At 42.9% G+C, this 27,515-nt stretch overlaps 1 protein-coding gene across 2 annotated transcripts in view; it reads left to right on the top strand.

Annotated features, from left to right (window-relative positions):
• STAC2 (SH3 and cysteine rich domain 2) overlaps positions 1-27,515 on the top strand; it is a 301,427-nt gene that overhangs the window by 212,800 nt on the left and 61,112 nt on the right. For both annotated transcript variants that reach the window (XM_082273001.1, XM_082273000.1), the window contains 2 exons: positions 279-330; positions 22,080-22,217. In XM_082273001.1, the coding sequence (XP_082129127.1) occupies positions 279-330; positions 22,080-22,217 (190 nt within the window). The remainder of the gene's footprint in view (positions 1-278; positions 331-22,079; positions 22,218-27,515) is intronic.

Below are 27,515 nucleotides of genomic sequence, written 5' to 3'. Positions count from 1 at the left end.
ATAAATAACCAACATACTGTACGGCATAATTCTGTGTCAGAAAAGGTGAGAAAAACATGGAGGACATCTTTAGCTTTTTGTTGTTTTTTTTTTTTTTTTACCCTATCATTCACTAACTGAAAATATGTATTTTTCATTCTGTATTATTATTATTATTATCTTTTTTTGTTTCACAACTGTGCTCTATCTCTGTGCCTCAACCTTCTATCTCCACAGCACCCCTGTCCTCCTCCATTCCTTGCTCCTTCAATTTTTCTCTTGTTCCTTCTTACCTACAGGTCTGGTGACAGAGTTATGGTGATGGATGACTCTAGTGAGGATTGGTGGAAGGTGAGAAATCCAGATTTTATGATCACAGCAGGTACAGCAAGGAAAGAAATTCAGTAAACAAGTCAGAATAGAGTGAAGAGATTAGTTCAATACTGTGTGGTCTCATTTTCATTACATCTGTTGATTGACAGCACAGTACTGAAGCCCTGATTGGGCCAGTATGTGTTTTTTTTTTTTGTAATAAGCGATATACTATTTTCTCCTTCTAGATGTTGCTATGACCAGCATGACACTAAGGCTCCATGTACACGGGACGTTAGAAAAAACGTCCTGCAAAGCTATTTCTGACGCCGGGAAAAAGCAGCTGTTAAACGTGCTTTCAGTAGCTTTTTCCATTTGCGTTATTGCACGTTTGGCCACGTTGCTTTTAGCAGCGTTTTTCTGCCTCCATTCAAAATCAATGGTTCCCTATGGGAGCCTATTGATTTGAATGGAAGGCGCACCGCAAGTCAGATCAGGATGATCCGACTTGCGGCGCGACCTGCACTGTGAGAATCTTGAGGGGGAACTCCACCCAAAAATGGGAAAAAAATTGCGTGGGGTTCCCCCCCAGGTTCCAAACCAGGCCCTTCGGGTCCGGCATGGAATTTGAGGGTAGCCCCACGCCGAAAAAACGGCGTGGGGTCCCCCCCAAAATCCATACCAGACCCTTATCCGAGCATGCAGCCCGGCAGGCCAGGAAAGGGGAGGGGACGAGCGAGCGTCCCCACCCCCCCTGGACCACACCAGGCCACATGCCCTCAACATGGGGGGGTGTTGGTGCTTTGGGGCAGGGGGAGCTCTGCACCCCCCACCTCAAAGCACCCTGCCCCCATGTTGATGAGGACAAGGGCCTCATCCCCACAACCCCTGCCGGTGGTTGTGGGGGTCTGCGGGCAGGGGGCTGATCGGAATCTGGAAGCCCCCTTTAACAAGGGGGCCCCCCAGATCCCGGACCCCCTCCCTGTGTGAATGGGTATTGGGGTACACTGTACCCCTACCCATTCATCCCATAAAAGATAGTGTATGTAAATAATGACAGGAGACGTTTTGGAAAGTTTATTAAAAATCTTCATCCGGCTCTTCGGGGTCTTCTCCTCTCCGGGGGTCTTCTGCTCTTTTGCTGTCCGCCCTTCTGCTGTCCTCTCTTCTTGTCTTCTCCTCTCCGGGGGTCTTCTGCTGTCTTCTCTCCGTGGGGTCTTCTGCTCTTTTGCTGTCCGCCCTTCTGCTGTCCTCTCCTCTCCTCTCCGGGGGTCTTCTGCTGTCTTCTCTCCGTGGGGTCTTCTGCTCTTTTGCTGTCCGCCCTTCTGATGTCCTCTCTTCTTGTCTTCTCCTCTCCGCTCTTCTGCTCTTGTGCTGTCGGCTGTCGGCTCTCCTTCTTCCTCCGGTCCTCCTCCGACGACGTCTCCAGCGATTATGCCGGCCTCTGGTCTCTGCAGCTTATTATATAGCCATTAGGGGTGTGGCCGCCAGATGACGTCATCGGGAGACCACGCCCCTTGTGTCACATGTGACTTCACAGGTCGTCCCACAAAGTCGTGTCACGCCAGTCTCAATGGGCTGTCAGCGTTATCAAATGTTTTGCTGATACAGAACTTTAGGCACATTAACCACTTACCCACTGGGCACTTAAACCCCCTTCCTAACCACGCCAATTTTCAGCTTTCGGGGCTCTCACATTTTGAATGACAATTACTCAGTCATGCAACACTGTACCCAATTAAAACTTTCATCCCTTTTTTCACACAAATAGAGCTTTCTTTTGATGGTATTTAATCATCACTGGGTTTTTTCTTTTTTGTGCTATAAATGAAAAAAGACAAAAAATGTTGTAAATTTTGGCCAAAAGTTATACTGCTAAATATCTTTGGTAAAAAAACAAAAAAAACAAATAAGTATACAGTATCTCACAAAAGTGAGTACACCCCTTACATTTTTGTAAATATTTTAATTATATCTTTTCATGTGACAACACTGAAGAAATTACATTTTGCTACAATGTAAAGTAGTGAGTGTACAGCTTGTATTAGGGCTCTTTCACACGGAGCGGACCACATTGCGATCCGCTCCGGCACTTATTATTTTTTTTTTCACGGAGCGGATGACACTTGTGTCATCCGCTCCGTATGTCCGCATATCATCCCATCTGTTTGCGGACGATATACGGACATAATGTATGTCTATGGGCATTGCGGATGTCAGCGGATGACACCGCTGACATCCGATTTTGCATCCGTTCCGTTTTTTAAACGGAACAAAAATAGGGTTCTGTTCTGTTCCAAAAAACGGAACAGAACTGAAAGGATGAAAATTGGATGTCAGCGGATGGTCATCCGCTGACCTCCACAATGCCATTGACATACATTATGTCCGTATATCATCCGCAAAAAAATAGGATGGTTTGAGGACATGCGGAATGCCCGTGTGAAAGGGCCCTAAATTTGCTGTCCCATCAAAATAACTCAACACACAGCCATTAATGTCTAAACCGCTGTCAACAAAAGTGAGTACAAAAATAAAAACCAATGTTGGTATATGGCGCTACCTGCTCAAGGGAAATGGGGAATGTGGTGCCAAATTGTGCAGTGTATTTAGAAGTGTGGACTAAATTAATAATCCAACATAATTCCAAAACAATCAAAGGTGATAACATCAATCAATAATCATAATACCATAAAATAAAATAAATTAATTTATGAAAGTGCACCGTGCCCAGTGGAATTCTTGCTGGGTATATAAAAATACCCTTACAGAGTGCTGAGTGTTAGTGCAAGTGCGGCTATGTAGCTAATAACGGAATAAATAATAGTGCTCAATAATGTGCTATTTAAAACTTTATTTGCCCAATAAATGTGCTCACTGTGGAGTAGATATATATAGATCTACCACCGGTGTGTTCAGTGATGCCCCCTACCCTGGGGGTATAGTAACAGTATTGAAGGTGCTAATCAAATAATATTCTCATAAAGTGTTAAAAATAATAATGGGGAGATCACTCCCAGTGCTGTGTGTCAAGCAGTGAAATACCAGTTGCTGCCGGTGATGATTAACCGGGTTCAGTGCGGGTGCTTGTAGTGCCTATACCCGTGGCCCCCCACTAGGTATTGCACTCACTCCTCTGAATTCCCCTTTCAACAGGGGTGCTGGCTTAAGCATATTAGTCTTGGTTGGTTTATTTGCTCGAGTCCTGGGCGTCCTGGATGTCCGTAGCTGGGTGGGCTATGGTTCCCCTCCAGGAAGTCCGCCGGGTCTAGTAGGCTCAAAGAACAAACAAAGGGCGCCGCTTCAGATGACGTCTATGTAACAAAACGCGTAGGGCGGAGTTTTTCCAGCGTCAACGTCACTTCCGGTTAGGGGAGCTTGGACCGTGGAACGCGGAAGTGTTCCGGCGTTCCCCGCTGATAAGTGATCATCCAATTGTGAGGTTTTCTGCACTCGTTTTTCTATATGGTAACATACTACACCATGGGGCACCCTTTGTTTGTTATTTGTGTCCTGTCATGTGACTTGTTAGCGTTACAAGGTCTCAGATGTGAATGGGGAGCAGGTGCGTTAAATTTGGTGTTATCACTCTCACTCTCTCATACTGGTCACTGGAAGTTCAACATGGCACTTCATGGCAAAGAACTCTCTGAGGATCTGAAAAAAGAATTGTTACTCTACATAAAGATGGCCTAGGCTATAAGAAGATTGCCAAGACCCTGAAACTGAGCTGCAGCACAGTGGCTAAAACCATACAGCGGTTTAACAGGACAGGTTCCATTCAGAACAGGGCTCGCCATGGTTGACCAAACAAGTTGAGTGCATGTGCTCAGCATCATCTCCAGAGGTTGTCTTTGGGAAATAGACTTATGAGTGCTGCCAGCATTGCTGCAGAGGTTGAAGGGGGTGGGGATCAGGCTGTCAGTGCTCAGACCATACGCTGCACACTGCATCAAATTGGTCTGCATGGCTTTCATCCCAGAAGGAAGCCTCTTCTAAAGATGAAGCACAAGAAAGCCCTCAAACAGTTTGCTGAAGACAAGCAGACTAAGAACATGGATTACTGGAACCATGTCCTGTAGTCTGATGAGACCAAGATAAACGTATTTGGTTCAGATGGTGTCAAGCGTGTGTGGCGGCAACCAGATGAGGAGTACAAAGACAAGTGTGCCTTGCCTACAGTTAAGCATGGTGGTGGGAGTGTCATGGTCTGGGGCTGCATGAGTGCTGCTGACACTGAGGATCTACAGTTCATTGAGGGAACCATGAATGCCAACATGTACTGTGACATACTGAAACAGAGCATGATCCCCTTCCTTTTGGAGACTGGGCCGCAAGGCAGTATTCCTACAAGATAATGACCCCAAACACACCTCCAAGACGAACACTGCCTTGCTAAAGAAGCTGAGGGTAAAGGTGATGGACTGGCCAAGCATGCCTACAGACCTAACCCCTTATTGAGCATCTGTGGGGCATCCTCAAATGGAAGGTGGAGGAGCGCAAGGTCTCTAACATCCACCAGCTCTGTGATGTTGTCATAAAGGAGTTAAAGAGGACTCGAGTGGCAACCTGTGAAGCTCTGGTAAACTCCATGCCCAAGAGGGTTAAGGCAGTGCTGGAAAACAATGGTGGCCACACAAAATATAGACACTTTGGGCCCATTTTGGACATTTTCACTTAGGGGTGTACTCACTTTTGTTATCAGCAGTTTAGACATTAATGGCTGTGTGTTGAGTTATTTTGAGGGGACAGCAAATTGACACTGTTTTACAAGCTGTACACTCACTACTTTACATTGTAGCAAAGTGTAATTTTTTCAGTGTTGTCACATGAAAAGATATAATAAAATATTTACAAAAATGTGAGGGGTGTACTCACTTTTGTGAGATACTGTATATTATTTGGTCTTTGTGAAGGTTATAGCGTCTACAAGCTATGGTGCCATTTAATGAAAATTGATCACACCTGATGTACTGACGGCCTAGCTTAATTCTTGAGACACTAACAAGTCAGGAAAGTACAAATACCCTTCAAATGACCCCCTTTTGGAAAGTAGACATTCCAAGGTATTCAGTGAAGAGCATGGTGAGTTTTTTGAAGTTGTAATTTTTTGCAAAGTGAAGATTTTTTTTTTCACAAAATTATCATATTACCAAGTTATTTCTCACACACTGTATAGACATACTTTCAACTACACCCCAAATTATGTTCTGCTACTCCTCCTGAGTATGGCGATACCACATGTGTGAGACTTTTACACAGCCTGGCCACATACAGAGGCCCAACATCCAAGTAGCACCTCCAGGTGTTCTTGGAGCATAAATTACACATATAATTTCCTGACAACCTATCACACTTTTGAAGGCCCTGAAACACCAGGACAATGGAAACACCCACAAAAATTTTGGAAAGCTAACACCCCAACACATAATCCAGGAGACACATTGAGTCTTTTGAACATATAATTTTTTCCCACAAGTTTTTGGAAAAGAAAAAGTGGAAAGAAATAAAAATGCATTTTTTTTTACACAAAGTTGTCCATATATGAGATATTTCTACCACATAGCATGAACATAGCAAAAATTACACCCCAAAATACATTCTGCCATGTTTGGCAATACCACATGTGTGGGACTTTTACACAGCCTAGCCACATATAGAGACCCAACATTCAGGGAGCACCATCATTTCCTGACTACCCATTACACATTTTTGAGGCACTGTAGGGCACTGATAAGCACTGATGTGGCACGGATGAGCACTGATGTGGCATGGATGTGGCAGGAATGAGCACTAATGTGGCATGGCTGTGGCAAGGATGAGCACTGTCGTGGCATGGATGTGGCACCGATGAGCACTGATGTGGCGTGGATGAGGCATGGATGAGCACTGACGCGGCATGGATATAGCACGTATGAGCACTGACGTGGCACGGATGAGCACTGATGTGGCATGGATGTGGCACGGATGACCACGGATGTGGCACGGCTGAGCCACAGATGAGCACAGAGGTGGCATGGGTGGGCACAGATGAGGCGTGGATGTTGCACGGATGGGCATGAATGAGGCATGTTTGAGGCACGGATAGACATGATTGATGCACAGATTGGCATGATTAGGGCACAGATTGGCATGAATGAGGCACGGATGGGCATGATTGAGGCATAGATTGGCATGATTAAGGCACAGATGGGCATGACTGAGGCATGGATGGGCATGACTGAAGCATGATTAAGGCATGACTGAGGTATGATTGACGCAAGATTGAGGCACGACTGAGGCATGATTGAAGCATGATTGGGGCATGGAGGAGGCAGGGGGGAGCAGTGCTGTGGTCTCTCTCCTCTTCTCGCATGCTGTACTGATCAGTGTGTACAGCGTGCGAGGAGAGAACTGAACTGGACATGGGTTGGTTTGTTGACAACTGATCCACTGTCATTGGCCCTTTACCACGATCCATGATACGCCTGGATCGTGTGGACCCGGTGAGCACAGATACTTCCGTGTACACGACACCCCCAGGGCCGGGAAGTGCGATTCTGAGAGGACGTCATTGTACGTCCTCCCAGAATAAGCCGACCATGCTGTAGTTGTCATTTGGCTAGGTCCCATTTTTCATTCTTTTCCTCTTCTTTTTTTTCTGGTGGTCACATTTACAGTAGGCTATAATCCATACCTCTACTTAGGTCATTGTAAGTGGACCGAACGGTAGTATAGGGTATAATGTGCTTACAGCTTTTTCAGCAATGTTACCATTAGGCTCACATTCACACACAGGACAACAAGTCTCTCCCATTTCCTTTCCTCAACATCCTTGTTCACATATTTCACGTTGTCTTAGATTCTTAAGTATCTTGAGAGTACTTTTTACACTCTTTTTAAGGTCAAACCCCTGTCCAAAATTATAAATCATACAATCTTTGGAAATCCAGGAGAAGTTCCCATGGGATCACGCAGATCCCCATCTGGGGTGTACACGGTGGTACAATTCCCGATCTCACACGGTGGTGAAAGTTCCTCAAGAATGATTCTATTACTAAGCCCCCATGGTCACACAGACTTGATTTACTTGAACTGTATGTCTGGCCCCAATCCTGGACAAGGATATATACCAGAATATACTTATGTACAACTCAGGCACAGAGTCTAAACAGACACACACCAAAAAGGGCTTCAGTGACAAAGACTGATGAAGGGGGTTCAGTCATACAGATTAAAGAAGGAATATCAGGATTTAGGATGTAAAAGGCACTCCTTTGTAAAAAAAAAAAAAAAAAAAACTGTCTACTTTTATGCAAGATGCATGGCGGCACAAAAAAATTCAACACAGTGAAGTACAGTAATCAAAATTTGAGATGATTATAGAATCTGTGAGAGAGGGCATATAATCTGACAGTTCTGTTTCCCTAAAAAGTCTTCCACATCCATTTATAGATACTGCTGTAGAATAGAAAAGACAGTTCTTCTGCTTATGGTGTGACCTTATGGAGAGCCACGAAGAAGAGAAAATGAAGACAGAATTATCATTCGAAACTGGTACTAAGGTTTCAAGCAGTGCTGTTTTTTTAGGCAGCCTGTCGCTCTTAACCACTTGCCGACCGGTCAAGTCGATCGTACTGTGGCAAAGTGGCTTGATATCGTCCAGCGACATAGACCTACGTCGCTGGACTCCTCCCCTTGAGTCACAGCGGGAGTCAAGCCAGGGGAGGAGCGGCGGTGATCACCTCCGCTCTTCCCCGATCGTCGGGGATCGAGTGTGGAAATCCGCCCGGGCGGATCTCCTAAGTGACATTCAGCTGAACGTTCATAGCTGAACCTGCGATCTGTGCCTGTGTCACATAGTCCCCTCCCCCCACACACGTTAGTAAGCACCAGGCATACATTAACCCCTTGATCACCAATAAAAGTTAACCCCTTCCCTGCCAGTGTCATTTTTACAGTAACAGTGCATATTTATAGCACTGATTACTGTAGTAATGTCACTGGTACCCCCAAAAGTGTCAAAAATGTCAGTCAAGGGTCCGATCTGTCCGCCGCAATGTCGCAGTCCCACAAAAAAAGTCACAGTCATTACTAGTTAAAAACAATAAAAATGACATAAATTTCCCGTAGTTAGTAGCAGCGATAACTTTTGCGAAAACCAATCAAAATACGCTTATTGTGATTTTTTTTTACCAAAAATATGTAGCAGAAAACAAATTGGCCTAAAATGTTAAAAAATTTTGATTTTTACATTTTTTTGGGGGGGGGGGGGGGGAATTTCATATAAAAAAAATTTGAAAAATATTGTTATTTTTTCAAAATTGTCGCTCTTTTTTTGTTTATAGCGCAAAAACATAGAAACATAGAATGTGTCGGCAGATAAGAACCATTTGGCCCATCTAGTCTGCCCAATATATCTGAATCCTATGAATAGTCCCTGGCCCTATCTTATATGAAGGATAGCCTTATGCCTATCCCATGCATGCTTAAACTCCTTCACTGTATTTGCAGCTACCACTTCTGCAGGAAGGTTATTCCATGCATCCACTACTCTCTCAGTAAAGTAATACTTCCTCATATTACTTTTAAACCTTTGCCCCTCTAATTTAAAACTGTGTCCTCTTGTGGTAGTTTTTCTTCTTTTAAATATGCTCTCCTCCTTTACCGAGTTGATTCCCTTTATGTATTTAAAAGTTTCTATCATATCCCCTCTGTCTCTTCTTTCTTCCAAGCTATACATGTTAAGGTCCTTTAACCTTTCCTGGTAAGTTTTTTCCTGCAATCCATGTACTAGTTTAGTAGCTCTTCTCTGAACTCTCTCTAGAGTATCTATATCCTTCTGGAGATATGGCCTCCAGTACTGCGCACAATACTCCAAGTGAGGTCTCACCAGTGTTCTGTACAGCGGCATAAGCACTTCTCTCTTTCTACTGCTTATACCTCTCCCTATACATCCAAGCATTCTGCTGGCATTTCGTGCTGCTCTATTACATTGTCTTCCCACCTTTAAGTCTTCTGAAATAATTACTCCTAAATCCCTTTCCTCAGATACTGAGGTCAGGACTGTGTCAAATATTCTATATTCTGCCCTTAGGTTTTTACGCCCCAGGTGCATTATCTTGCACTTATCCACATTAAATTTCAGCTGCCAGAGTTCTGACCATTCTTCTAGTTTTCCATCCTTTTTCATTTGGCGTTTCCCTCCAGGAACATCAACCCTGTTACATATCTTTGTGTCATCAGCAAAAAGACAAACCTTACCATCGAGGCCTTTTGCAATATCACTTATGAAGATATTAAACAAAATTGGTCCCAGTACAGATCCCTGAGGTACCCCACTGGTAATATGACCTTGTTCTGAATGTTCTCCATTGACTACAACCCTCTGTTGTCTGTCACTCAGCCACTGCCTAATCCACTCAACAATATGGGAGTCCATGCTCAATGACTGCAGTTTATTGATAAGTCTTCTATGTGGGACAGTGTCAAAAGCCTTACTAAAATCTAGATATGCAATGTCTACTGCACCTCCACCGTCTATTATTTTAGTCACCCAGTCAAAAAAATCTATAAGATTTGTTTGACATGATCTCCCTGAAGTAAACCCATGTTGTTTTTCATCTTGCAATCTATGGGATTTAAGATGTTCCACAATCCTATCCTTTAATAGGGTTTCCATTAATTTGCCTACTATTGATGTCAGACTCACTGGTCTATAGTTGCTCGATTCCTCCCTACTACCTTTCTTGTGAATGGGCACGACATTTGCCAATTTCCAATCTTCCGGGACGACTCCTGTTACTAATGATTGGTTAAATAGATCTGTTAATGGTTTTGCCAGCTCACCACTAAGCTCTTTTAATAATCTTGGGTGTATCTCATCAGGACCCTGTGACTTATTTGTCTTCACTTTAGACAGCAATCTTAGAACGTTTTCCTCTGTAAAGACACATGCATCAAACGATTCATTAGTCATCCTTTTAAGTGGAGGTCCTTCTTCTTTTTCTTCTGTAAAAACTGAACAGAAGTATTCATTAAGGCAGTCGGCTAGCCCTTTATTCTCTTCTACATACCTTCCATCCTTTGTTTTTAATTTAGTTATTCCTTGTTTTAATTTCCTTTTTTCATTTATATATCTGAAGAATGTCTTATCCCCCTTTTTCATAGACTGAGCTAGTTTTTCTTCTGCCTGCGCTTTAGAAGTTCTTATAACTTGCTTGGCCTCTTTCTGCCTAATCTTGTAGATTTCCTTATCTTCATTGCTCTGGGTTTTTTTATAATTACAAAATGCTAGCTTTTTATTTTTAATGATTTGGGCCACTTCTGCTGAGTACCACAGTGGTCTCTTCCTTTTTTTGCTTTTACTGACAAGTCTAATGCAATTTTCTGTTGCCTTCAATAATGCACCTTTTAAGTAGGCCCATTTCTCCTGGACTCCATGTAATCCGTTCCAGTCTGATAAGGACTCATTTATGACTAATTTCGTTTTTGAAAAGTCTGTTTTTCTAAAATCTAAAACTTTTGTTTTTGTGTGGTGTGACTCTTTCACAGTTCTTATATTAAACCACACTGACTGGTGATCACTAGATCCCAAGGTTTCGCCTACAATGACATCATATACCGAATCCCCATTTGTGAATACCAAATCCAAAATGGCCTCCCTCCGGGTTGGCTCCTTAACCACTTGTTGCAGAGACAACCCCAGTAGGGAATTTAGAATATCTGTACTCCTGGTAGAACTTGCTATTTTGGTTTTCCAGTTTATATCTGGAAGATTGAAATCTCCCATAATGATAACTTCTCCTTTCATTGTCATTTTAGCTATTTCTTCAACTAGTAGATCATCTAGTTCTTTGACTTGACCAGGTGGTCTATATATCACACCTACACAAGTTACTGCATGATTAGCAAACTGCAACGTAACCCAAACTGACTCTATGTTGGCCTCACCAACTTGTATTAGGTTAGATTTAATGCTATCTTTCACATACAGGGCCACTCCTCCTCCTTTCTTGCCTTCTCTGTCGCACAGGTGATCAAATACCACCAAAAGAAAGCTCTATTTGTGGGGGAAAAAGGGTCATCAATTTTATTTGGGTACAACGTCGCACGACCGCGCAATTGTCTGCTAAAATAACGCAGTGCCGAATCGCAAAATATGGCCTGGTCAGGAATGGGGTAAAATCTTCTGGTCTTAAAGTGGTTGAAAATACGCTCATTGAGAATTTTTTTGTCAAAGACATGTAGCTAAATACATTTTGGCCTAAATATATGACAAAAATTGAATTTTGACAGAAATATATGACAGAAATTGAAATTTTAACTGTCAAAGTAGAAAAATATTGTTATTTTTTCAAAATTTTCGCATTTTTTTATTAATATCGCAAAAAATAAACATTTTTTTATTAATATCGCAAAAAATAAAAAGCGCAGAGGTGATCAAATACCACCAAAAGAAAGCTCTGTTTGTGGGAAAAAAATTGACAGTTAAAGTCGCACAGTGCCGAATCGCAAAAAGTGGCCTGGACGTAAGACAGCAAAATCCTCCGGTGGTAAAGTGGTTAATGAACCAAGGCCCTACCACAATCAGTCACACCTTATGAATGATATCTTGAGTCCTAAGACCCAATCCCTGACCTGCCCAATCTCCTGATAACAGGAACTGCAGAGATCCTACCTATCCACACATTGTGCCTGAAATAGAGCAAATTATTCAGCAGAACACATTCATGCAAAGGACAGTAATAGGTAAAAGATAGTATGGAAAATAAGAAAAAAATAAAAATAAAAAAAAATGTAACAGTCAAGGTTCTTGGAAATGGTACTTTTTCACCACATCGACTACAGAGGTAGGCACAGCACACGGGGAAATCACAGTAAGCCGAAAGTCAGCTTATCATTGCTGGCGGAAGTGAATTCCCAGGTTGTGTTGCCCTGTTCTGTGTCTTAGCGATGTCTGTCTCTAGAGTTTCCCTTCTGGCTCACGAAGGACCAAGTTGTAGGGGAAACCCAAAACTCAAGAGGTTTCAGTAACATTTTGACTGCTAAAGTCAGATTGAAATGTTGATGTATTTATTATACAAGCATGTAGCCAGAACTACAGGCAGGGAAAGCAGTACAATACACAGTGTTGGTTTCAAAAGAATGGCTCTAACTCACTAAGAACTTTTAAAACAATTTATATGTTCTGAAGTGGATGGCACCTAGTTATCTAAACTTCCTTTGAAGTCAAATCTGTGTCTCTGGTGAAACTGATTGAGATGTGGATGGTCATTCACACAGGCTTTTCACTTTCAGTGGCTCTTTGGGTGGAAAAGGCTGAGATAGCAATCTTCAAAACTGTAGGTGCAAATAGCATTTAAACACAAGCAATACAGCTGTTACAGAATACGATTTCTGACAAAATATACATCCAATATATCTGCTTAATCAGAAATAAATGTTTGAATAAAATGGCTGTTCTATTTTCCCTATTACTTGGTGTGGTCCCGTTGTGAGAAGTGATGACCCACAGGTGTGCAGAACTCATCTTTTTAATGTTCCTTTATGGTTTGTCTATGCAAATTCAGTTTGTCTTTGTCTATGCAAATTCATTCTAGTTTGTAACTTCTGTCCTGTTTCATCAACATAAGATCCTTTGCTACATCTTTTTCATTGGGTGAGGTACACAACATTACTGGAGGTGCACTTTTGTGCATGTGTGACCCTTTTATATGGATTGATTTGGTTTGCAGTAGGGATCGACCGATTATCGGCAACACTGATATATTGGGGGCCGATATTCACTTTCCCCAATAAATCTGTATCGGCCTTTGGATTTACAGATATTGCTGATATTTTCATGACATCATTGCGTATGTACACATTCTGCCTTGTAACACCGTCTCCCACGCCTTCACAGCCCATACGTGACACCATTTCACTGCGCGCGGTGCACTTAAGACTGCCTCCCATCCCTTACACAGCCAGCTGCAGTCCGGTCACGCTGCCAGCCATCCATCCACCCACAGACCCTGGCCTCAGCCACCCACCACAACAGGATGCCAGCCCAGCGAGCAAGCAACCAGCTACCCAGATGACACCAAGCCAGCCCCCCGCTGCCACCGTTACCAGTGTTCCAGCAAGCCAGCTACCCGCCACAACAGGCCAGGGTGAGTGTGTGTGTGACACAAAACCAGCCACCCACACAATAGGGTGACCCAAAGCCAGCCCCCCACCACAGTGTTCCAGCAAGCCAGCCAGCCACAGTGTTCCTGCAAGCCAGCCACCCATCACAGTGTTCCTGCAAGCCAGCCACTCACCACAGTGTTCCTGCAAGCCATCCACCCATAACAGGGTGACACCAAGCAAGCCAGCCAGCCACCACAGTGTTCCTGCAAGCCATGCACCCATAACAGGGTGACACCAAGCTAGCCAGCCAGCCACCACAATGTTCCTGCAAGCCATCCACCCATAACAGAGTGACACCAAGCCAGCCAGCCAGCCACCACAGTGTTCCTGCAAGTCATCCACCCATAACAATGTGACACCAAGCCAGCCAGCCAGCCACCACAGTGTTCCTGCAAGCCACCCACCCATAACAGGGTGACACCAAGCAAGCCAACCAGGCACCACAGTGTTCCTGCAAGCCATCCACCCATAACAGGGTGACACCAATCCAGCCACCCACCACAGTGTTCCTGAAAGCCATCCAACCATAACAGGGTGACACCAAGCAAGCCAACCAGGCACCACAGGGACTGTTCCTGAAAGCCAGCCACCCATAACAGGGTGAGACGAAGCCAGCCACCCACCACAGTGTTTCTGCAAGCCATCCACCCATAACAGGGTGACACCAAAACAATCCAGCCACTCACCACAGTGTTCCTGGCAAGCCAGCCACCCATAACAGGGTGACACCAAGCCAACCAACCAGCCACCACAGACTGTTCCTGAAAGCCAGCCACCAATAACAAGGTGACACCAGTCACCAAGCCAGCCAGCCACCCATAACAGGGTGACACCAAGCCATCCAACCAGCCACCACAGAGTCAGACTGTTCCTGAAAGCCAGCCACCAATAATAAGGTGACACCAGTCACCAAGCCAGCCAGCCACCCACCCATAACAGGGTGACACCAAGCCAGCCAGCCTAAACAAGCGTTCCTGCAAGCCAGCCACCCATAACAGGGTGACACCCAGCCAGCCAGCCAGTGCCATCACAGTGTTCCTGCAAGCCAGCCACCCAGAACAGGGTGACGCCAGCCAGCCACCACAGTGTTCCAGCAAGCAAGCCACCCACAACAGAGTGACACCAAGCCAGCCACACTGCCAGGCATCAGCCATCAACCCACAACAGGGTGCCAGTGCCAGCTTTAGCAGCAACTTCAGCTTCAGCAAACCATTTCTTTAATCTTTTTTTTTTGTCTTTCAAGTTGAAATGGAGATGGATGAGGAGAGAAAGAGTAAAAGTGTGGTCTGGGACTATTTCTCGTCTCAACCATCTCCAGGAAAAGCAGCAGTGTGCAAACAACATAAGCATGGGATCAGTAACTGCAAACTACTCATTCTTACATGCCACTTCATTGACAGTGGATGGACAAAAAAGGCAATTGGGGTTGAATACAAAAGTGATGCAACTAAGTACAGTAGAGAAATGTTTCTAGGCATGCTTGAAGAATGGGGAATCAGCAAAGACCGAGTGATGCTTGCGCAACTTAGAGACAGTGGAGCAAACATTCCTGAAGGAATGAGGCTTGCTGATACGTCAGACCTCTGTGTCATCATGGCACACAACACCATCCAACTTTCAAATGATGGTCTGTCAAGCCAAATAACTCTGATTGATATTTGTTTTGAGAAGCATGAAGAGATTAAAAATGTTGTGCTTGCAAGTCTTTTGAATCCTCGATACAAGAGCCATGCTTTCTCTGCTGATGATGTATTGGCTAAGGCGAAACAATGGCTGACAGAAGATATGGAGGTGCAGGAGGTTCCTGCCAAAAAGATAAGTCCAGAACACTATTTTTATGCAGAGCAGCATGCTGAAAAAACAGACAAATGTCCAAAAATACGTCAACGAATAGAAGAGAATCTGCTTCATCATCGTCGAATAGATCAGGAAATTTTCAGTGTTTTATTGGGGCCTCATGTGGAGGATTCAGTTTCTTCTGAATCTGCAGGTATCAGCCTGGATGATGAACTTAATCTCTATTTGAAAGAAGCAGTAATTGACAGAAGAAGTCATCCTCTTCAGTGGTGGAGAGAAAATGAGGCAGGCTACAAAAGACTTGCTATCCATGCTAGAAGATACCTCTCACTCTCTCTGCTCCTCTGTCCTCTCCTCCTGAGCATGTTTACGAAGTTGCAGCATTGTTTGAATAAAACAGAAGACCTTTAACAGGTGACCATGGACATGCTGAAATGTTCTGCTTTCTGCATTATAATATTGTTCTACTTAACTGGGATTATTGAAAAGAGTAGTGTCCACTTCACTCCAATTGAGTGCCCTACTGCAGAGGTAGTCCGCTGAGTGATTCCAATCCATTGTGTAGCTGTTGCCTAGCTTTTTTTCTAGCAGTTTTTCACTGACTGCTGTAGTTGCAGTGAGTGCCCTACTGCAGAGGTAGTCCACTGACTCCAATCCAATCCATTGTGTAGCTGTTGCCTAGCTTTTTTTCTAGCAGTTTTGCACTGACTACTGTAGTTGCAGTGAGTGTCCTACTGCAGAGGTAGTCCGCTGAGTGACTCCAATCCAATCCACTGTCCGGCTGTTGCCTAGCTTTTTTCTAGCAATTTTGCACTCACTGCAGTAGTTGCAGGGAGTGCCCTACTGCTAAGAGTCCAATCCAATATCTAGCTGTTGCCTAGCTTTTTTTCTAGCAGTTCTGCACTGACTGCTGTAGTTTCAGTGAGTGCCCTACTGCAGAGGTAGTTCACTGACTCCAATCTAATCCACTGTCTAGCTGTTGGCTTGATTTTTCTAGCAGTATTGCACTGACTGCAGTAGTTGCAGTGAGCGCCATACTGCAGACAGAGGTAGTTCGCTGACTCCAGTCCAATCCACTGTGACATGTGTAGCTGTTGCCTTGCTCTTTTTCTAGCAGTTTTGCGCTGACTGCACTGCATTAGTTGCAGTCAGTGCCTTACTGCAGTGCAGAGTTAGTCCTCCACTCACTCCAGCCTAGTCCAATCCACTGTGACATGTGTAGCTGTTGCCTTGCTATTTTTCTAGCAGTTTTGCACTTACTTCACTGCATTAGTTGCAGTCAGTGCCCTACTGCAGCGGTGGTCCTCCACTGACTCCAGTCCATCCAATCCACTGTGTTTGTGTATTTTTTGTGTAGCTGTTGTTGTTACCTAGCTTTTTTTCCAGGGGTTTTGCACTGACTGCACTGCAGTAACATATTGCAGTGAGTGAGTCCACTACTGCAGCACTTTATTATGCATAATGCACAATCAGATGTTGTGAAATGCTAAGCAAATGTCCCTGCAATTGAAGTTTTCCTATCAGTTTTTATGCAGTTAAGGTGTGAGGAACAAGCACTTCATGTTAAAAATGTTAATAAATAAAGATTCACATGTTTATTAAGAGATTTGTGTTGAATTTTGTGTTTTTTGGGCAAAATTTTACATGTGTGAACATATCGGCCAATATCGGCCGATGCCAATATGCGATCGGCGAAATATCGGTATCAGCACCGAAAAAACGATATCGGTCGATCACTGGTTTGCAGCATTTGTTATTGCAGGGTTTGCTTCCACTATTTGTGACTTTATAATCAGAATGAAGTTTCCTACTTATTCGTTTATGTCTGAGGTTGGGTGGTTGTCTGAATGCCAGTATTGGGGGTTGTTGGAATATTTCTTTCATAGTACCATCCTCTGTTATGATGGGTTGTAAATCTTATTATTATTTTCTTACCCCTTCTGTTGCTGGATTGTATGTGGTTACTAGAGTTACATGGTTATTGGTTTTTCTTTTTCTCTTTGTATTGAAGTCGATTTTCTCTTTGGGTTTTCAAGGCTGTGTTTATGCTTGTGTTGATGGTTTTGTCCTTGTAACCTTTCCTATGGAATGAGTCTGCTAGTGTTCTGAGATATTTATCGCTGTCTTCTGGGTCTGAACATATTTGGTGGTACCTGATGTCCTGGCTGTGTATGATGGCCCGTTTAGTGTGTTGGGAACTTTGGAGATAGTTTCATCTATCAGTAGGTTTCCTGTATATCAAACTGTGAAGCTTGTCATCCCTGATACTGTGGTGTCTAGGAAGTAGATGTGTGTTTGAATAATCCATTTTTAGTTTGATTGAAGGGAGAAAAGTGTTGATCAATGAGTAAAACTGTTTTAGATTTTCCTCACCTTCTGTCCATATGTTGAAATTATCATCAATATAGCAATAGTATCTGTATGGCTTTTGTATTATGCTGCTCAGGAATTTGTCCTCCAGGTCAACCATAAAAGGGTTTGCATATTGAGGTGCCATTTTACTTCCCATAGCAGTACCCATGCACTGAAGATAGATGTCATTGTTGAAAGCGAAGTAGTTGTGTGTAAAGAGTGAGGTAAATCACCTGTGTTAACATCCTCAGCAGTGTATTTGGGGTTTGGTACGGCTGATAAGAATCTCTAACATGCAGCCAACCCATCCTTGTGTGGGATGTTACTGTACAGAGATTCAACATCCATAGTGACTAGAAGTGTATTTTGTGGTAATTGTTGTATATCCCTGAGCTTGTTCAGAAAATCAGTTGTGTCTTGCAGGAAACTCACAGTATTCATGACTGACAGTTTTCATTTTTTTTTTTCTACAAGGCCTGAGATTTGTTTGGTAAGTGTAATCATACCTGTTATGATGGGTCTGCCTGGGTTTCCTGGCTTGTAAATCTTGGGCAGCATGTAGAAGTCCACAATTTCTGGATTTCCCGTAATTGCATTGATAAGTTTTGAATGTAGGTAGACTGGTAATGTTTCATTGAGACCTTTTAATTGCTTTGTAAAATCCTGGGTCAGATCATAATCCACTTTATTTTTATAGTAGGTGGCATTTGCCAGTGGCCTCTGGGCCTCTTGTATGTATTTGTTTTATCTGCTGGTTTGATGGTGATGGTCTGATTTTTGTATAAATCGTGTATAGCCTTTCGCTCCCATGGTGAGAAAGATTGTATGAAATTTTCTTTTGCTGGATGGATATCAGGGATGTAACTCGCAGTCTGAAGTTGTCAATATAAGTGTCCAATTTGGGGTTGCATCCTTGTGGAGGTGTGAATTTGCTGTTGTTTTTCTTTTTGTCACACTCCATTGTCCTAGGATTACTTTCATTACTGTGAAAATATTCTTTGAGACTTTGTCTCCTGAAGAATTCCTCCATATCTGACAATAACTATAAATTATCCAGTTTGGTGGTTGGGCAGAATGTGAGGCCTTTGGAGAGGACTGTTATTTCTGGCTCGGAAATGTTATGATTTGACAATTTGATGATTCCAAGTTCTTCTATTATATCCACATTTTCAGTCAGGGCAGCATTTACAAAAGCAATATCTTGGGATTCTGAATTTGATTCCAGGGCACTGATTGCAGGAGGTATAGATGTTATGTTGGTTTTATGTTTAGGTTGTGTCCAAAAGGTATGCTTTTGGTGTCGCTTCTGAAGTTTTTTTTGCAAGTTTTTACAGTTGTCTTTGTAAAGTTTCCATTTCATTCTTAATTTGGTTAATGCTTGTAGAGTCCAATGATGTTAGGGTTTCATACACAGACTGCTTTTGTTTCCTGATTGTTACCCTTTTACCATACAGTTTGTGAATGAGGTTGTTCCTTAATCTTTAGCTGGTACGTAAATAGGAAACTGCATTCTGATTATAAAGTCACAAATACTGTAAAGGAAGCAAACACTACAATAAAAAAAACTCCCCAAACTGTGTAACCAAATCAATCAATCTAAAAGTGTCACACACACACAGAAGGAACCTTCAATATCACAGGGTCAAACAACTGCACCTCCAGTAATGTTGTGTACCTCATCCCATGCAAAGATGTAGCGAAGGATCTTATGTTGGCGAAACAGGACAGGAGTTACAAACAAGGCTGAATTTGCACAGACACACCATCAAAGAACATAAAGGAGATGAGTTCTGCACACTTGTGGGACATCATATATCTCAACCAGGCCACACTATGGAAGACCTCGGTGTCTTAGTTCTTAAAGGGAATTTCAAAACTATTCAGGAAAGGAAACTTTTGAACGAATGATAGTTCTATTTGACACAATTGATAATGTGCAAAAACTTAGATATGGGTTTCCTTACTCATTATCCAACCTTTTAGGACCCCCCTCTGTGAGTGTAATGCCCCCTTCCCCCCAGTCTATAGCTCTCCCTCTGTCTTATCTGACTAACTATGCTAGTTTTATTACCATTGTGTGTTTTTAACATTTTGCTAAAACCTTTGTGAATTAGTTGAATTAGTATTGCTTAGACCTTGAAGAAGGGGGCATACCCCGAAAGCTTGTCTTAAGTATCACGGACAGTATTCAATTGTTTCTGTTGCAAGTGCACTACTATAGCTACAATTACCTCAAACAAAATGCAAAGTAACCGAACAGAAGAAAAGATCAAGATCAAATCAATGTTTGGTGTGACTACCCTTTGACTTCAACCCAGCATCAATTCTTACACTTGCACATTTTGTACACTTGCACAAAGTCAGGGATTTTGAAGGATTAGAGTCAGGTGTATGATTAACCAATTATACCTAGCAGGTGCAAATGATGTTGTATAAAAAGAGCTGCGCTAACTGATATAACCTGATAAGAAGTCAAGTATGTATATAAACCATAAACCAGTGTATACTAGTCAATAGTATAACGATCATTTGTCATTCATCAAACAGTAGTGAGCCAGATATAGTTCAATATATCAAACATGTAAGTCCATCAAAACATAAGAGTCCAAGCTAAGCAGGGATGGGCAAGCAAAGAGTGTCCAGTGTAGAAAGGGAATCCTTCACCACTTCTATGTGCCTAAAACCGCATTCCGTGCCGCATGCAAAGGGCTCACACCAGGCTTACCAGAGATCATTAAAAAGTAGGCATATCATGGGAATAGATCCACTCTGCAGACTGGCGCCTCTTCTCAGCTGATCTCATGAGACCTCCTCAGCGTAGCAGAAAGAGCCACTCTATGCCAATGCCTCTGACGATAATATGCAAGCACCCCAAATGGATCCTACCGACCTCACACCGATCCACGGACCCAATACAAAGGAGAGGGGAGCAACAATAGTGTAGTATGTACGGGTATTTTATTCATAAAACGGTTAAAATCACTTACATTTGGAAAGATTCAAAGCGCTTGTTAACAATGCATGTATCTCGCTGCCGCCCAACTTCCGGGTTGCATCGTGGTGACGTCAGCACGCCTTCCCTGCGCGTTTCGTGACAGTTCACGTCTTCCTGGAGGTGCAAATGATCATCAATTTCATATATAAGTTGAAACACAACCATTAACTGAAAATGAAACAGCTGTGTAGGGGGCTTAAAATTGGGTAAGGATCAGCCAAACTCTGCTACCAAGGTTAGGTTGTGAATGAACGTTTCATGTCACAGGTCATATACCATGGAAAGACTGAGCACAGCAACAAGACAAAAGGTAGTTATACTGAATCAGCAAGGTTTCTTTCTGACTGACAAAGATTTCAAAGCAGACTGGGGTTTCAAGATGTGCTGTCCAAGCTCTTTTGAAGAAGCATGAGAAAATGGGCAATATTGATGACCGTAGACGTAGTGGTCAAACAAGGAAACTTAATGCAGCAGATGAAAAACATCATACTTACATCCCTTCGACATCGGAAGATGTCCAGCAACGCCAGACAAGCACAGCACTGGCTGAAACCAATGGGACCCAGGTACACTGATCTACTGTCCAGAGAAATCTAGCCAGAAGTGGTCTTCGTGAAAGAATTGTGGCCAAAAAGCCATACCTCCAATGTGGAAACAAGGCTAAGCGACTCAACTATGCACAAAAACATAGGAACTAGGGTGTAGAAATATAGCAGAAGGTGCGCTGGGCTGATGAGTCAAAAATTTAAATATTTGGCTGTAGCAGGAAGAAATTTGTTTGCCAAAAGGCTGGGGAGTGGTTGAATAATGAGTGTCTGCAGACAACAGTGAAGCATGGGGGAGGTTCAATGCAAGTTTGAGGCCTCATTTCTGCAAATTGATTTGGAGATCTGGTCAGGTTCATTGGTGCTGGGAAATTCAAGCAGATACTTATCCATCATACCATACCATCAGGGAGGTGTCTGATTGGCCCAAAATGTATTTTGCAGCAGCACAACAACCCCAAATATAGGGCATATGTCATTAAGAGCTATCACCAGTGAAAAGAAGAACAATGAGTCCTGTAAGTGATGGTTTTGCCCCCACAGAGCCCTGATCTTAACATTGAGTCTGTCTGAGATTACATGAAAAATTGGAAGGATTTGAGGCAGCCTACGTTCACATAAAATCTGTGATTTAGTTCTCCAAGATATAAAGAACAACTTACCTGCCGAGTTCCTTCAAAAACTGTGTGCAAGTGTACCTAGGAGAATTAATGCTGTTTTGAAGGCAAACAGTGGTCACACCATATATTGTTTTGATTTGGATTTCTCCACATGCCTAAAACTTTTACACAGTAATGTGTGTGTGTGTATACTGTATATATTTAAAATTTCAAATATTTGCCCAAGCTATTATTTATACATAAGCTCTGTACAGTCTAAAACTGATGTTTGAAGGAAGCAAAGAAGGGAAAGTCATGTGACTTCTAAATTCATACATCCCCTTGCAGGGAAAATGTGGCGACCGGACTGGTTTCTTTCCAGCAAACTTTGTGCAGAGGGTTCGGCTGGGGGAGACAGTGTGGAAGAGCATAAAGACTTTCCACGGGGTCAAAGAACAAGGCCAGCTATCACTGAAAGAAGGACAAGTAAGTGTATTTCATAAGACCCCTGAGTGCTGCTCCTAATACAATGGACACTTTGTTTAAAAATGTCTGAAAGAGGAATGGTGTTGTGCATGTAGCGCTACCTTCGCAGCAGCAGCTTGGTAAATTAGGATCTCTGTTCTGCACCTGGACTTAAGAACAACCTCAGTCCCTTAGACACACATGCTTACTGTATGCATTTATAGGAACATAAGTGTGGATACCTTTAACTCGATTGTGAATTAGTATCAGGAAATAGATAAAGACCATTTACTAGTAAATTATCTCAATGTATTGGTATGGGTTAGGAAAAATGGTGGTTTGGGCAAATGTGCACAGTGAGGAAAGATTCAGACACAGTCTGCTAAACAATCTGATCTCTAGGCCCAAGTGACTTAGGTTACAGTTTTGTACCATTAGACTGGAATCAACTCATAAATCAGCAAGATCAAAAATAAGCAGTGCATATAAAGATTAAATGCAATGTGAATAATAATACTGTAAATAATCTACAGAGTACTCTAGGAGAATTGCTAGGATATGGTGCAATGTCCGCTAGGATGGTAACTTTTAGCATAAGCAAATGGTGTAGGTCTGTGTGTAGCAGCTGTAAAGGGAAAGTCTTTAGTACTAACTCTTCAGTCTGCAGCACTCGGGCCCACTTGTACCGTTAGTGCACATGAGAATTATCCAAGTCAAGCCTGCAGAGAGCAATAAGGCTACGATATGGCTGTATGGTCAGTCTCCAGAGCAGCCGCTCTCCAGTCCCAGCGATATTGCAGCTCACCATCCAGTTGCACGCACACAGCAATTAGTCAACTCTCTGCTCTGTACCCAGGTGACTCTGGCTGTTGCCACATCTAAATTCAGTACTCAAGATCTTGCTGAGGTCACAATTATGGTGCAGTGGTGGTGCACACCGGACAGAGATGTGCACTCTCCGGACTCCCTCATGGCAAGAGGAAGTGGTGTCCTGTACAACCTGAGAAAATGCAGCTCTTTCCCCTCCTACTGTAATCTCCCTCTGGGAAATGCAGTTCAAAAGCTTTTAAATACAGTACAGTTTCTGGACTACAGTTCCCATAGTGAAGTGCTACCTGACTCAGTCTATTGAAACCCTTCCTGCTCAGCAGCTTCCTCCTCTTGCTAATAAAGCTGTTAACCAGTTCAGCACCACAGAACAGCAGTTATAGAGAGCAGCAGCAGCTGCCAGTGTTTCTCTCACTGTCCACTCTTAGCCAAGTACCCGGCTACATACAAAATTGATCATATCCTCCCTTTCTTTCCTTCATTGCTGTTTGGAAATAGTAAGAAAAAAAGATTGCTATGATACAACTTTGCTGTTGGGCGACTTTATATATGTCTATACAGCTGAGCAGTGTTCTCACATACATATTCGGACACAAAACAGGGATACAGTGGATATCTATTGTTTTGTAGAATGGTACAGCAATTACAGAAACAATAAATTAGAATGGAAATTACCACTCCTGCTGCTCAATGTAAATTGAATACTTTCATCGATATTCTGTGCCTTTAGTTTGGATTGATTTATTAAGAACATAACAAATTTGCAGAGTGCAGTACGCCATACCAATTCCGAATTCATCTTCTCATGAATATATAGAAACCTGTTTTTTATAGATTACTTGCACTTTTTACATTATCGTTGCTCTTTGCTTTATTTTACTGAATAATATCAAACAAATTATCCACTTAAGCCCCGGAAGATTTTACCCCCTTCCTGACCAGGGCCTATTTTGCGATTCGGCACTGCGTGACTTTAACGGACAATTGCGTGGTCGTGCGACGCTGTACCTAAACGAATTTGACGTCCTTTTTTTCCCACAAACAGAGCTTTCTTTTGGTGGTATTTGATCACCTGTGCAATTTTTTGATCATGCGCTATAAACAAAAAAACAGTGTAAATTTTTCAAAAATATCAATATTTTTTACATTTTTTTATATGAAATTCCCCCCAAAAAAATGTAAAAATCAAAATTTTTTAACATTTTCGGCCAATTTGTTTTATGCTACATATGTTTGGTGAAAAAAATTGCGAAAAGCGTATTTTGATTGGTTTGCGCAAAAGTTATCGCGTTTACTAACAAAGGGAAAGATTTTTGTCATTTTTGTTGTTTTTTTTTTAACGCGTAATGGCGGCGATCTGCAATTTTTTTTGTGGTACTGCGACATTGCAGCGGACAGATCGGACCCTTGACTGACATTTTTGACACTTTTGGGGTTACCAGTGACATTACTACAGTAATCAGTGCTATAAATATGCACTGTTACTGTAAAATTACACTGGCAGTGAAGGGGTTAACTTTTTTTGAGAGGGAGGGGTTATGTGTGTCCCTAGGGGCGTGATTCTAACTGCGATTGGCTGTGGCTTGAGGTGTAGGAACAGTGATCAACGGTCCTACATAGTAGAACCGTATGATCACTATTCCTACACAGGGGAGAATGACAGGCGGCTTGATTACATTAGCCGCCTGCCTTTCTCCCTTTCCACCCGACGATCGCGAGTGGCGGCGCACGCTCGCTCCCGAGACCCTCACAGGCTAGCGACGTAGTACTACGTCGCTTTGCCTGTGAGGGGCTGACCGCCGCAGTAAATAGTCTGGCAGCGGTCGGCAAGCGGTTAAGAATAATTCTGTCTTGTACAGGGGCTGATCCAGTTAAAATCCCTTTTTTTGTTAGTATAAGTGACTGTATTGGCAACAGAATTAGACACAAAGAGGACAATTTACTAAGATTGGAGCAGCCAGAATCTGGAGCAGCTATACTTGGCAACCAATCCGCTTCTAGGTTTTATTGTCAAAGTCTAATTGAACAAGCTGAAGTTAGAAGATCCCCACTATAGCATTCTACCCTAAGGCCTCATGCACACAGGGCTTTTTTACAGCTGCTTTTAGGAGCGTCAGATGTTTTTTTTTTTTTTTTTTGCAGCTTAACCTCCCTGGCAGTCTGATTATGTCAGCGTTTTTGTGCTAAAAGCAGTACGTTGTTTCGCATGGAAATATGTTTTATATTTTAGGCCTGTAATTCTTAGGAATAATCCACTTAAATCTGTCCAAACAAGAGTCTAGTAGACATCCCGGGTATGATAAAGTTTGAAACACGAAATCATAAATTATAATGTAATAATAATAAACTTCATCAAATTCTTCATTGTTTTCGAAGTGGAGATATTTCATTATAAGGGAGAATCTGTACTCTGACATGACCATGCCAAAGAATGGAACTGCAAGTAATGTATTGGTTGTCCAATACCACTTTTGCAGGGGTTTACCCACCACTCCCTGAAGAATTATTAGGCACAGAAATTTCAAATGTCATCTTTGGTCAGTGGTTCCCACTTTCTGCATCTTGCAAACTTCCGATGTGTAGCGCATTGTTGCTCTTTGTACAGGTTTGTCTTGGTAACAATTTTTTCAATAACTTCATCGGTCAGAAATAATTGTAGGTATGCCAAGGGGTTGTCATGATCAACGTCAACTTTCATACCAGGTGCTCCAGTAAATGGGAATCTTGGGGGGGCTGCCTGATCCGTACCGCAGTCAACAGAGCACCAAGTCCGCACATCGTTGCAGAATTGTCACTGTTGTCACTTTTAGTACCTGATGACGAATTTTCCCATGAATCGCTATCGCTCAGTTCTTCAAATATTTCCGATACACCGTCGCTGTTTTTCAGTTCGTCCAAAAGCGTTTCTAAGCTAAAAGAACGCTTTTTGAACGCCATGGATGTTCCAGGCACAAAGTACAGGCAGGGCACTGGAAAAGCCACTAGGTGAAATGGCATGATCCAAAATTGTAATTCTAACAGATTACACTGTATCATGTCATTTTTTTTTTTAATCTCCCGCTGGTTCCACCCCCATGCAACATGGCACTCGCAGGGTAGGGAACCGGAAGAAGGAAGGTGCTGGCATCGGCCAAACACACAGCGGGAGGACAGTGGGAGGATGGCTGGAGGAAGGCTGGGGAGGACAGCGGGGGATTGCAGGGGAAGGTGAGTATCATTCTGGGGTAATACCGAGTGTGGCTCGGGGTTACCGCTTTTGGCACTGAATATTAACCCCGAGCCACACTCGGGAATACCGCTAGGGAGGTTAAAAAGGCCCCTCTATGTTATTCTATGGCCTCATGCACACACAGGCTTTTAGGAGCTGCAAATGGCATAGGCGTTTTTAGGCTGTAAAAAAAAAACCCAGGGCCAGTGAGTTCTGGAGCAGCAGCGTTAATCTGTTAAAACAACGCCTAAGGCTGCTAAAGTCTGCATACAGTGTTAGGCCACGTCAGACGTTTTTAAGCTGTAGTAGTTGGATTTGAGGTTGGAAAATAGAAGAAGGCAGAGAAAGGCTGCTAAATGCTAATGCTGCTAAACAAGGCTAAAATGTGCATCAATACAAAACGCTCCTAAAAGCGCGTTTTTACAGCTACTTTTTCCTGGCGTCAGGCCTTAAAGTTGAACTGTAGCCTCCTAGAAAATGCCCTGCAGTACAGCTTGACCATTAGAGGACTGGACAAAGAACCACCTGGGCAAATACTGATACAGTATCTTTGGCTGGTGGCCTATTCAGACCTTAGTCACAGTACCTTTGCACTATAAAGCTACTCCCTAATGAGACCTGCAATCACAAAGCCTAGCAGAGGTAGATCCTCCAGCAGTGATTTCCTTTATGTCTCTGAGATGTCATATAGTATAAGTATAGCTGCAAAGGAAGTCAGTGGGGGGGGGGGGGTAACTTCCCTCTGCTGGGCACTGTGATTGCAGATCTAATCAGTGAGCAGGTATCCATCCACCTGATCATGCACTATACTGTACATCCTGTGTGCGAATGAAGTTCCAAAAATGAGCAAAAGGACACACACACATATATATGTAGAGCTATTTTGATCACTCTTGGCGGCTACTGGGGTATGATGATGCCACCTGTGTAGTATTTAGGAGCAGAGTCTATATAATCTGTGTGATCAGGACAGGATTTATAGTAAGCACCAGTGCCTCCACTCAATCAGGGCTTGTGATTAGCAAGTGAAAACATATCCATATAGACAGTAATCCACACCGCATAGTGTTTAACTGTCCATGTATTGAAGAAATAACATTCAGTGAACCATACAACATAAGATATTTTCCTCACAGGAACATGAAATCATTAGCAGTGTCTCTGTGTGTCTCGGTGAGGGGATGTAACAGCACTTACAGTCTGTTCTCTCAGCAGGAAATTTCTGTGTCTCCTCATGTGCTCTCTTTTGTCCAGTCTTACCCAGAAATCCTTGCTCTGCCCTT

The sequence above is a fragment of the Pelophylax lessonae genome (assembly GCF_965119305.1).
Source record: "Pelophylax lessonae genome assembly, chromosome: 11".
Lineage (NCBI taxonomy): Eukaryota > Metazoa > Chordata > Amphibia > Anura > Ranidae > Pelophylax > Pelophylax lessonae.
Note: the sequence above shows the minus strand (reverse complement) of the source record. Positions and strands in the feature narration are given on the sequence as shown.